General features: G+C 42.5%; 1 protein-coding gene across 3 annotated transcripts in view; it reads right to left on the bottom strand.

Moving 5' to 3' along the window:
* Positions 1 to 13385, bottom strand: part of PLCB1 (phospholipase C beta 1) — a 481134-nt gene that overhangs the window by 68079 nt on the left and 399670 nt on the right. For all 3 annotated transcript variants that reach the window (XM_080998939.1, XM_080998940.1, XM_080998941.1), the window contains 3 exons: positions 10609 to 10789; positions 5848 to 5924; positions 5598 to 5675 (listed from right to left, as the gene is read on the bottom strand). In XM_080998939.1, the coding sequence (XP_080855065.1) occupies positions 5598 to 5675; positions 5848 to 5924; positions 10609 to 10789 (336 nt within the window). The remainder of the gene's footprint in view (positions 1 to 5597; positions 5676 to 5847; positions 5925 to 10608; positions 10790 to 13385) is intronic.

Here is a 13385-nt window from a genome sequence, read left to right as displayed (position 1 = left end):
CTCTGACTTTCGGGGTGGTGCCATCGGTAATGGCGGATTCCCTCTGATTTGGAGGGACTGGCTCCACGGAAAACGGGTCTGTTCCGCTACGGCGAAGTGGGGACCCTTTAAAAAATCACAGGCGGATGAAGCCTGTGACCATGGGACTCGGCGGGCACCTTTCGCGCCCCCCCAATTCATAAAGGAACCCAATTACGGGCTCCGGAGCAAAGAGGGGCTAGTGGCGCGGTGCTGAGAGTCAACTGCTTCTTCCGTGGAGCGAAGCCGCACAGCCGTTGCCGGAGAGAGCTACCTTTTTCCTGGGACAATTTGGCTACAAAAACAACTACCCGTGAGCAGATCAAATTTGGACAATTGGACTTTAAACAACGATCTGTGAGTAGAATGGAAAATTGGATTAAGAAATTCCTCTTAATTTGCCACTGAAGCGGGAAGGTCTAAAGAGGAAGTCAGCCTTCCGTTTCTTGTAGATAGATTAAAGCAAAGACATGGCAAACTAGAGTGTAGAAAATCGTTTGTAAAGGATCAACTTTCATCATCTAAAATTACTGAACCCCCTTCGGAAGCAGGAGAAGAGGGGGGATTTTTTCCGGATTGTTTAAACCTGCAGAAGAGTGTGTAAAGAAAAGTAATTTTCCACTGTCTTGAACCTGGGAGCGGGGTGTCAGGACAGACGTTTTTGGGAAGTTCATTGACTATAGACAAACAGTTAGTTATAGACAAACAGTTAGTTATTGACTATAGACAAACAGACAGTTAAAAGAAGAGAAACATAGTGATTCCATTGTCCTCTTTCACATTTTAAAGGAACAAATATTGACAAAATATCTGAAAAAGGAAACTTTGTTGTTAGATCTGCTGTTAAAAAGAAAGAAAGAAAAGAGTTGGATACAAATAGAAGTTCTTCCCCTAGAGGGAGCTTGTGAAACTGTTATTAAATTTGAACTGGGGAGCTTCGCAGCTGCAACAGATTAAGATCGTGGGAACAGACTTCTGACCTTGTATAACAATGTACTCAGAGGCTCTGGTGCGTGCTTTCTGCAAGACAAGTGCTTTATTGGAACAGTTACATGAGAAGACGGATTTGATGACTGTTGCGATCAGAAATTTTGGACAGGTAGTGGGTATCTATATAGAACCCACTCAGGAATCAATTCAGGAGTATGCTCCGACAGATCAGATGAAGGAGGAGGTTGTGGCTAGACCCCGGGAGGCAGAGATGGAGGGAACCGTGGCCCAGCAGGAACATGAGTTGTTGGATGTGACGAATGAACCTGGAAAAAGCCAGATTTGGAGAGATAGAGTCTTGTTTGGCTTGGAGATGGGGGGCTGGATAGACCCCCCTATGCAGGGATGTTTTGACTTTTCAAGTCTGGCGTTGGGCCGGGAGGAGTTTGGAGTTGTGGGGGTCCTCAATTTTGGAGGGACCTTGAAACATGCTTTTAATACCACATGGAGTTCAGTGTGGACTATGGAAAAGGGGCTGATCTGTCAAGAAGGGACAAAAATACTGTCAAACTGGAGTCTCTACGAGTGAAAGGAGTAGACAAAGTAAAGTACAGGTATAAATATGAAGAAGATCTGCGGAAGGGACATGGAAGAGACTTAAGGGCCTCGGACATAAGGTTACCAGGTTAATGAACTAGATGGATGGGATAGAAAGGACTGACAAAACCCGAGACCAGGAGGAAGAGACGTTGGATGAAGATTGGAGAAAGTTTCAAAAATTCTATTTAGGAATGTTTTCTAAAATTAATGAGTATTAGAAAAATGTTGGAACGAAATTATTTGGCTTTAGCAGAAATGTTAAAAAGAACTATGCAAGACTATATAAAAAAAATCCTTCCAGTAGCACCTTTAAGACCAACTAAGTTAGTTCTTGGTATGAGCTTTCGTGTGCAAGCACACTTCTTCAGATACTTCTTCTGTGTATCTGAAGAAGTGTGCTTGCACACGAAAGCTCATACCAAGAACTAACTTAGTTGGTCTTAAAGGTGCTACTGGAAGGATTTTTTTTATTTTGACTATGGCAGACCAACACGGCTACCTATCTGTATGCAAGACTATGTTATGGTTATGAGAAATTGGTATAAATAAGACTTAAGTTTTAAGTTTTAGGGTTTTTTATAGTAAAATAAGGTTAAAATAGATTAAGGTAATTTAATGACAGAATATTATGAAAAATGGGAAGGATTTGCTGTGATAATTAATAACTAGAATACAAAAAAGGGAGGGGTGAGGTCGATGAAATAAGGTAATGACAGTTAAGGATTTGGGAATATTGGATCTGTTTTTAAACTTCTGTGGTTTATTTTTGTTTTTTGATTTTGATGTGTTATGTGTTTTGTTTTTGCTTTTTGCTTTTGATTTTTATCGACTTGTATTGTTTGATTGCCGTTTGTTTTTTCCTTGTTTTTTTCTTCTTTTTCTCTTTGTTTTTTCTGTAATCTTAAAATTCTTAATAAATATCATTTTAAAAAAACAAAACAAGGTTTAGTCCAGCAACCTCTAAAAGGCTGTAGGTTCCCAACCTTTGGCCTATGTCATGCACAAAGTGAATAGCACCATCATTCTAGATTCTAGAGTTTGGACAAAGAGGGATGTATTCATTCCAGTATGTTCCAAAGTTTTCTGGAGTGGGCCAGGTGATTTCACTCATCATAAACATTTCCCCACCTTTCAGTAGAGTCCTTTATTTGAGTACAGTGGTACCTCGGGTTACATATGCTTCAGGTTACATACGCTTCAGGTTACATACGCTTCAGGTTACAGACTCCACTAACCCAGAAATAGTGCTTCAGGTTAAGAACTTTGCTTCAGGATGAGAACAGAAATCGTGCTCTGGCAGCACGGTGGCAGGAGGAGGCCCCATTAGCTAAAGTGGTGCTTCAGGTTAAGAACAGTTTCAGGTTAAGAACGGATCTTTGGAACGAATTAAGTACTTAACCCGAGGTACCACTGTACAGAAAATTCATGTTTTGTGCACTGTGAGCTATAGCCACATTCTCTTTCGGTCCTCCCTGTAGAAAATGCTGGGGATCGTATGGGTCCCATAAGGATTGCTACTGACCAAAGTTCAGGTTGGAAATTTCATTGGAAATTGCCTAGCACTTGAGAATAAGTGTTTTGCACATCTCATACTTGGCAGTTATGTGAACGGGAAAGTCTTCTGAACAATATCCAGCGACTCGGCACTAGTCAGCTTATTGCTCTGTGCACTCTTGATCAACAGTATCTCTTTTCCTTGAAATTTAACCATGCCGGCCCAATTCCACTAAGCAAATAGCTAACTACCTCATATAACACAAGCATACAGAGGAGAAGAGGTAATGTGAGGTGATAGAACTTTCAACTATTGTGTGTCTTAACAGAATCCATCTTTACCAGGTCAATAGTCACCCCCCACAATTGTGCATACTTTACTTAGAAAAGTGGTTTTAAATTCATCCATTACAGCTGCAATTTCTTTCTTTCTTTCTTTCTTTCTTTCTTTCTTTCTTTTTCTTTGATTTATATACTGCCTTTCATCATAAGAGCTCAGGGCAGTTCACAGAATAAAATACAGGATAAAAACAAGTAAAAGAGTAAAACAAAACAGCAAAACAATAACCCTCCCTTTCCAACATTGCTAGAAATAGTCAAGAGTTGCTAGAGCTTCCCAGTTCAAGATGGCAGCCAGCAGACATCTTGAAACAATGAATTTTATGCATAAACATGTAAATGTTTAATTATTCCATCTATATTCTGCCATATTTCCATGAGAGACCCTGCTTAGCTTCAGCAGTGACACTGTAGCATGCATCTATAGACCATGTCATGAACCAATTGATGTTGCTAGGATTGCTTTATAAGCCTTCAAATCTTTTTGAACAATTACATGCTCAAAGCAATCCTATAGAATATCACACAATTTTTTATCGCCTAGTCACAATAATTCCCAACATGCTATTCTTTGCACTGTTCACTTGAGACTGAACGCCTCGTGTCTGTCTTCATCAACAACTCTTTGATGTCTGTAGCCTTCTGTTCCTCGCTTGCCAAAATGTTGATGCCATTACTCTCCTATGTCACTGCAGGTTATTATTTTCTTCAAGGTTACAGCTTAAAATATTTATGTGTGCAATCCATCTCCAATTTAAATCAGCGGGACTCTGGATGCCAGGTTTAATTAGACATACATTGCTCTTTTTTGTGTTATACCTTCTTGTTTCTTTCTTTTGTTTAAAGTGATTTTCCATTTCATTTTTAGTCCTTTTATATCCACATAGAGACTGATAGATGAAACTGACACTTGGATTTTGGTTTTGGATTTTTATGCAGTCTTAAGTGCCACTGAGCATTAATATGTTGGTAGCTCAGCTGTAGGATGAAGCAATTTGTGGGTCTCTTCCAGAATGGGAACCAGAACCTTTTCAGTAATGGCTCAAATGATCTGGAGATCTTTCCTCAAGAATGTTCAGCTGGCACCCTTCCACCATTCTCTTTTAGAAAACAGGCATAGGCAAACTCGGCCCTCCAGATGTTTTGGGACGACAGTTCCCATCATCCCTGACCACTGGTCCTGTTAGCTAGGGATGATGGCGGTTAGCTAGCTAACAGGACCAGTGGTCAGGGATGATGGGAACTGTCGTCCCAAAACATCTGGAGGGCTGAGTTTGCATATGCCTGGGTTAAAACAATCCTGATTCAAATAAACTTTTGAGTCAGAATTGTATACTGTTTTTGAATACTGTTTTCCTTGGTTTTGTTCTGACTGCTGTGCTTTTGCTTTTCCGTTGTTTTGTTGGTTTTATGTTGAATTGTAGTCATCTGATTGTGTTTTGCTTTTAAATAACTTTTTGTTTTTGTAGGAAGGTCACACAACAGGTGGGTCCGGGCATTTGCTCATCATCTTTATTGAACTCTCTCTGTAGGGATCCATCTTATCCTAGTTAAATATGCCAGTGAGATAATTAGGTAGGAGAGATATTATAAAACCAATGCAGCATCATTTTGTAAGAGAAGAAATGGGCTTAACTTGTTAACTGACCCCTTCCCCAAACTCTTTTAACATTTTCCGTTGCTTCAAGAACCACTATGGAACTTATTTTCAATTCCTGTCAAAATGCAGATATTTCTTGAAAGCGCTCTTTAGTTTGGATCTAGTTAAATTCAGTTGAGTCTAGTTGCAACTGAAAAGCAATGGCACTTCAGTTCGTTGCAATAAGGTGGTTCCATTGCTTTTAGTGCAATTTAGTCACTGCCAACTTCAGCTGGATTTGGGACTTGGTTTAGGGTGGCCTATTATGATCATGGTTAAAGAGGATGGACTTCAAATGTCGGCATGCATGTCACTCTCTCTGTGTGCGTGCGTATGTGCATGTGTGCATGTGTTTCACAGAGTTGCATTTCTAAAATGTTACCAACCTTGGGCCAAAGGGATGTGGGATGCCAAAAGCAGAAATAAATCCATTCCTAAATTCCCATTACTGACAACAGTCCATCTGTGTTCACAGCATGCTTTGTGTGAACAGACTCATAGCTTATGTACAGTATATTGTAAAATGCCCCTGAAAAGGGGACTCCCTTAAAGATTAATAGTTGAAGGCCGCACTTACTCATCCACTTGACTTTTATCCTTTGTGATTTTTTCTTGCCTCTTTTTGTCCATCTTTTTCTTCAACTCCTTCTTTTCCCTGCAACAAAAATAAAACCCTTTTTTTCTCTTTTTAAGGCAAAGTTAAGTGTGACAGAGCAAGAGCATGTATATTTACTTGGGCCTGTCTGTCTTCAGTGGGGCTTGCTCTGTAGTGCTTTAGGATTGCAACTTTAAATACAAAGGTTTCGTTTACTTACAGCATGCCTTACCTTTCACAAATCTCTTTCAGTTTCTTCAACTGGCTGTTCTGGCATTCCTCTGCTACGTCAGTCAGCTTCTGAATGAGCTGAAAGACAGGGAAAACAGGTGTGTTATAAAACTGCATGAACCACATTTGATTGTTGAATAGAGGGGTACCTTGGGTTACATACGCTTCAGGTTACAGACTCCGCTAACCCAGAAATAGTACCTCGGGTTAAGAACTTTGCTTCAGGAGGAGAACAGAAATTGCACGGCGGCGGCGCGGCGGCAGTGGGAGGCCCCATTAGCTAAAGTGGTACCTCAGGTTAAGAACAGTTTCAGGTTAAGAACGGACCTCCAGAACGAATTCAGTTCTTAACCTGAGGCACCATTGTATTTGGACGGCTTAAGATGTTAAATTATCCCAGCCTCCAAGCCTCAGAATGTAAGAAAAACATTGGGGCCTAAATTGCATAGTAAGGGAGCTTGGTATCTGGTGGGCGGGGCTTGTGTGTTTTGCCCCGGAATCAGCCCCTCCCTTCAATGTGTTCCGTTATGTTCAATTAAGAATGCCAGTCCAACTGCTTCTTCTTGCTTCTTGCCTCAAGACTTGTCTCATGTTGCTGTATTCAGTTTCTGTCATTATGCTATTTTGTTACAGTATTATTAAAGCTTAGTTTGCAGTTACGTGAGCCACTTATTTTTCTCAAAGAAAATGAAACTCTGCTGAAGAATGGTGGAACATCCTAAACTTGGGGGAGTGAGGAGATATTCCCAGTTTGCCAGGAGTATTGATATTGTTAATCTCCACATCACAGGAAGGGACGGGTTTTGCTATTGCTACTATTTGATGGTAGAGGACATGCATGTTCACTCCCTGTCATCTCTGGGTGGCGTTGAGAAAGACTCCTGCCTGAACCCTACTGCAACAAACAGCTGTGCAAGCCTTTGGGAGGCAGAGATGCAAGAGGGCATCAGAGGAGGGAGGGAAGGAAAGAGAGACAGAGGCCAGTGTTGCCCGTGGTACCCCTGACCATCTTTCATGGCACCCCAGAGTGCCATGGCACATTGGTTGAAAACCACTGCTCCAGGAAAAGGCAAAACATGCAGAAGAAGGAGAGCCACATGGGAACATTCTTTGCTATGTCACAACACTGCCATGTTTAAGGAGCAGAAATGACTTGTGATATACGGTGATATACGATGATATACGATATCTTTATTTTCATTGTCCCATACAGGACAATGAAATTGAAAATCTACATAAAACATTCAAAAACCCCTAAAAACTCTGAAACCCCATTTTAAAATACAATATACTATAGAGACTCCTTATGCTGCGTTTAGAACCAGAATTGCATTTGTGTAGAAACTGTTTCTCAGACGGCTAGTCCTGGTCTTTATAACCCTATACCTTCTTCCAGAAGGCAGAAGCTGAAAGAGATCATTTCCAGGGTACCATACAAGGCGAAGTTCTACGTGAACTTATGAAGCTGATTTATATTGGGACAGTGTCATGGGTCTACACAGACCAGGACTGTGCCCTCTGACTGCCAGGGTCCTCTAGGGCCTAAGACTTTCCAGTGTCACTACCTGAAATTCTGCTAATTGGAGATCTTGGGTCTTGAAGCTGGGATCTTCCATATGCAAAGCATAAACACACAACCTCTGAATGACATGGAAGACCCTCACTAAAAGAATCCAGTAATGTCCATTTGACTTATGCTGAGATTTCAAACCTCTTCCACCAATGCGCACAATTTGGCAGATGCTTTGTGTGATTACCAACCACTTCAAAAGTTTACACACATACACACACACACACACACACACACACACACACGATTAACTAACAAGCCTGGGTACCAAAATAGAGTTCTACTTTGCTGTGCTGAATGCATTTGAATGCATTGCGAATGTAGCATCATTTGTAATTCTCAGAATCATTAAAACACTCCCCTGTCCCCCGATAATCCAACAAATCACACTGAAAGAGCAACAAATTCCCATGTGTTCTATATAAAAAGACCATCTGCTGATGAGATGCAAGACAAATCAATCTCTGTCAACAAAACATTAGACGTGGGAATAGACACGGGCATCACATTGCCCTCAAAATTTGCCAAATTTGTACGGAATGAAGCTGCCATCGATGGCTATGCAAGTGCACGACAGTGCACAAACAGTAAACAAATAAGTCAGCATTAAGTTCTAGGGATATTGTAAATGTGTGGTTGTTCTTCATTGTATTGGGTTTGTTTTCTATTTCCTTGCAAAATGAACACTGAAGCGTCTTGTTATTTTCATTCTGCCAATTCCCAAGCTGAAATCATTTGTTTTCTCATGTGGAAAATGCACAGCACGTTTCAGCTTTAACCCATTGAAGTCTCCTCAAAAGTAATGGATAAAATTGCTACACCGATGGCCAACTCTACTTCTGATGTGCCAGGCTAGGAATGCAGCCTCCAAGGCTTTCTCTGGCAATGGCTTTTCCTAGCATGGGTAATGTCCTCCATTGCCCACCGGCCTCTGCCAAGTAGCAGAAAGTGGTGGGACAGAATGAAAGGCCCTGTCTTTGCCAGGAAGGTAGGCCGGGCATAGAGAAGCCCTTCTGGCCTCATTTTGGACCCCAGCATTCATGGCAGGAAGGCCAATGGGCCACAGGATGACCTCAAACACAGCTGGTCATCAAAAAAACTAGAGTTCAAACAACTATCCAAACAAAATGATCCACCCAAATCTGGTAGACAGGTCAACATTATCTGTAGGATCACTCCTTGCAGTTGTTGTTGTTTAGTCGTTTAGTCGTGTCCGACTCTTCGTGACCCCATGGACCAGAGCATGCCAGGCACTCCTGTCTTCCACTGCTTCCCACAGTTTGGTCAAACTCATGCTGGTAGCTTCAAGAACACTGTCCAACCATCTCGTCCTCTGTCGTCCCCTTCTCCTGGTGCCCACAATCTTTCCCAACATCAGGGTCTTTTCCAGGGAGTCTTCTCTTCTCATCAGGTGGCCAAAGTATTGGAGCCTCAGCTTCAGGATCTGTCCTTCCAGTGAGCACTCAGGGCTGATTTCCTTCAGAATGGAGGTTTGATCTTCTTGCAGTCCATGGAACTCTCAAGAGTCTCCTCCAGCACCATAATCCAAAAGCATCAATTCTTCGGCGATCAGCCTTCTTTATGGTCCAGCTCTCACTTCCATACATCACTACTGGGAAAACCATAGCTGTAACTATACGGACCTTTGTTGGCAAGGTGATGTCTCTGCTTTTTAAGATGCTGTCTAGGTTTGTCATTACTCCTTGCAGTAGTAATATATAATATCTGTGAAGTTACATAGCAGTGGCCAGGAATGCATCCTTCTAGATCATTTTTTGGTGGGGGAACAGTAAGGGAGGGCAACAAAGGTTTTCCATTGACCCAAAGTAGGCTATGAGAAATGCCCTTCCTGCCAGAACCAGACAAATGCCCTGCCCGTAGCAGGGATGCCTGTAGGGGCCGCTGTGCCAAAAGGATTTGGCTTGAAACCCAATCTTATGAGCTGCTGTACAATCATACCAGCTCCCAGAGCTCCTTTGCAGTTGTAAACAACTTTGCTTGACTGTGGTACACAGATGGAATACTTTGGTAACTTTTGATCTTTCGTACAACAAAGTAACCAAGTGTGTAAAGAGCATGGTTAAGTACCTTTGACAGTGTCCACATGCTGGGGGCAGAATGGAACTATATAATACTAGCATTCAACTGCCTTCTTCTCTTTTAGCGTTCCAAAGAATCTATTACCATCTGATTGGATTCCTGTTTCAGCCCAGAGGGCTGCCCTACACGGGGAGCCTGACCCCACCAGCAGTAGATTTGCAGCTGTAAAAACAAAAGCTCCTTTGGGACAATATATGCATAATATCACTTTGCTGTTTATAGCTTGTGCTCTGGCATCCGTTCAGAGCACACATAGTTTCACAGAAGGCTATTTGGCACAAACAATAACTAGTTGGAAGCCATTTTTAGTGACTTCGAAGCTCTCATTTCCAGGTTTTGTGGGCCACGCTAATCTAACTGCTTATTCTGGAATGATTTCTGATAATTTAATTAGGCAGAGGATGTTGGTTTCAGCTTCAAAGTCATACAGTGAAAGATGCTCCCCGCCATCCAAAGCAGCTCTAATGACAAACCAATCAATTATGGCCCAATGTTTGTAGTTAGTGTGGAGCAAATTAGAAAGCTTTGCAAGATGTGGCCTTGTAACGGTACTGTAATCAGAATTAGGAAAGTGTCTGAAAATAAAGTGGCCATTGATCCAGCTGTATTTGCAATATTGTTCCACACACACTTTTCACAATTTCCCCCATGCCATTGTGAATCCTTATTTTGTTGTTGTTTAGTCATTTTGTCGTGTCCAACTCTTCGTGACCCCATGGACCAGAGCATGCCAGGCACTCCTGTCTTCCACTGCCTCCTGCAGTTTGGTCAAACTCATGTTAGTAGCTTCGAGAACACTGTCCAACCATCTTGTCCTCTATCGTTCCCTTCTACTTGTGCCCCCAATCTTTCCCAACCTCAGGGTCTTTTCCAGGGAGTCTTCTCTTCTCATGAGGTGGCCATAGTGAATCCTTATATTCTCTTTTATTTCACAAATTTGTAATGTTAAAGGGATGGTAATCAGAAGCACAGAAAGTGAGCACACCTCCACACAGACACACTTCAAGTGGCCCCAAACATAGCTAGTTCTCCATGCAACCTTGCCATCAAAGAGCTTCAGATAAAGTGTGGAAGCAAGGTACTCATACATACCAATTTAATATGTGCTTGCTTCTGGTACTTTTCACTATAATACTGTTCTTGCCGAAGATTAAGCAGCTGTTGCTGTTGCTTTTCCTTAAGCTCTATTAACTTCTGGGACATTTCTGAATCAAGGGTGGTCAACTCTTGTTCAATAGTCGAAGAACTGTGATCTGGGCTTCCAGCTTCACCTCTGCAGAGCAATGTGGAACAACAAAAGAAATTCAATGCAAGTTGTGACAGTACAATGCACATCCCCTCCCTTCCCCCCACCTGACCATGATTCATCTCAACTTGGATGTGCAGATGTTGTCTGGGTCTTGTGGCTAAGCTACCATAAGCCCAGGGTTCCGCTAAACCATATTTAGAAGCGAGGACTCCCATGCATGTTGACCCATGTCAACTTATTTATAAATGTCACACACACCCGCTGAGGGCACCCAAGCACAAGCTGGCTCGCCATCTGGAAAATGAGCTGAGGCATCCTAAGTTAATGGCTATTCAACCTAGGTCAAAACCTCACTTGGTTCCAGAAATGTGAGGGATCACACAGGTTCACCCTGAGGGGAAAATCAGATTTTACTGTCTGCTGCTTCTTCACTGGTTTAGTAGCTCATAGGACTGCTCTGCTGACATGAGCTGTAGAATGAATAATGTGGCAATTCCTACCAATGGGGCTTTTCATTTTGCCCCCTGACATGTCACAAGGTTGGCACATTACAGCTAAGTGAGTATACATGTTCTATTTTTCAGTGAGCTCGTTTTTTCAGTGGCTCTTGTGCTCTCACATTCTTTAGGGTGTTCACATTAGAGACTTTCTTCCAGGTAACCCACTGTTCTTACCAGTGGTGTAGCATGGGGGGCATAGGGGTGGTTGTCCCGGGTGCAAAATTTGTTAGGGGCACAAAATCTCAACACCCGGTGCTGCCTCAATGCAGCTACGTGGTTCTGTTGCTGGGCTCCGCTGAAAACAGCTTCTCCATGCGAACTAGGAAGTGACTTCTCAAAACAATGGAAGGACTCTTATCGCAGTAGCGGCAATCTCCTGGGTGACACAGATGTCTTGGGCAGTTGAATGCGCATGCTTACTCCATTTCCCTCCCGCGCACCTCTGTGCGGCCCCAGGTGCTGGCAACCCACGCTACACCTCAGGTTCTTACTGCATTGTTTAACATTACATGCACTGCCTAATAGGTTTTGTCCTGCAGCCATGGATCTCCTCAGGCTGATCTGACGCTCCTTTGTTCAAAGAACCCTATAACATTATGCTGCCCGGTGGAAGCTCCAAGGTGCTATCAATGGGAACCAGCATTGTGTAACCTCTAAGAGACTAGGACCAGGAAGGTCCTGGTTCAAATAAACACCTCAACCAAGAAGCACACTGGATGACTGGGTGGTAGTCACTATCTCTTACTTTGGAGGGATGCTATAAGGATAAAATGGGTATGTGTGTTTAAGGGAGGCATGCACACTAACCTGAGCTCCTTTGAAGAAGGGTAGGATAAAAATTAAGTACATAAAAAAAAAAAAAGAATCCAACACAGTGTGCTCTTGGGATATCAAAGAATTGATTTCTACTCTTCCAACCCACCTATTGCTCCTCCTCTGTTTGTCCCAGCTCAGGGTACAGCTGCTATCTATTTGCTACAGAACCTGCTTCCTTCCATGCAAACAAGATTCAGCATACAGTGTGCATGATGAAAGTCTCCACCCCAAACCCTCTTTAATTCCCAGAAACGTGTTAGGACCAAAGCAGACTTAACGTATTTCCACTAGGATGCTCTGGCAGAGGGGTTTCTTTGCAGCAATATCAAATATTGTTTTTTTTGTTTTTTTAAAAGGAGGCAAGAATGTAAAATGATATGAACGGAAATCACACTCAGAGCCAGGCAAAAATGTAACATGTGGTGAGATCATTGAGCAACAATAGGACAAAATGGAATGAAGACTGGGGGAAACAGTTGGGGGTCAGCAAGCAATGTTGCAAACCCACCAATCGTTTCTCGGCACTGAATCTAATTGCTGATCTTCCAACGACACTCTTGGACTCCATGCATCGCATTTCAGAAGCTGCGGCTTGCATTATTTAAAGAGCCATAGAAAGACCTCCATCAGTCAGCTGAATTTCTTTCAGCACTTGCACACCCCAAATTCATGCACCCTGACGTGCAAGTATTTATTGGCAACCAAAGGACAAAGTTCACAAAAACCAAAGGTCTCTCAAAGGAAGGGGAAGAGAGCGGAACAGCACACAAAAGGAGACGGGGGAGAAATACATTTATTCATAAAATGGAATCTGAACAACAAACTCCCTGAGGAGCAGTGCGATATTTTGGGTCTTGGGAAAGAACTGCAACTCTAAAGGGTGAGGTGAGAAGGGGAAGCAATGAAAGGGGCATGTGAAAGAAACAGAGCAACTGTGTAAGCAAGCTAAGCAGCAAGAGCAATTTAAAGAAAAATTAAAAATTAAAAACCAAGCCAGCACGAATGAAATACATCAGTCTGCACCCTGACAGATAATCAGAGGTGTTTACAGCTCTTCCCAGGTGTTAAGCTAGTTGCCTAGGAAACCACAGGAATAGAGTCTGAAAGTGAGGGTTTACTTAAGGCCATAGCTATTGCTCAAGAAAGATCATCATCTAGCCTGATAACACTCCCTGTGAAGAATCAGGTTTGCAATTTGGGACTGTTCCTGGACTTAGCCCTGAGCCTAGATGTCCAGGTCTCTGCAGTGGTGAGAAATGTATTTGCACAGATAAAAGCTGGTGCACCAGCCACACCTGTTCCTT

Source organism: Podarcis pityusensis (assembly GCF_964106645.2).
Source record: "Podarcis pityusensis genome assembly, chromosome: 3".
In the NCBI taxonomy this organism is placed as follows: domain Eukaryota; kingdom Metazoa; phylum Chordata; class Lepidosauria; order Squamata; family Lacertidae; genus Podarcis; species Podarcis pityusensis.
Note: the sequence above shows the minus strand (reverse complement) of the source record. Positions and strands in the feature narration are given on the sequence as shown.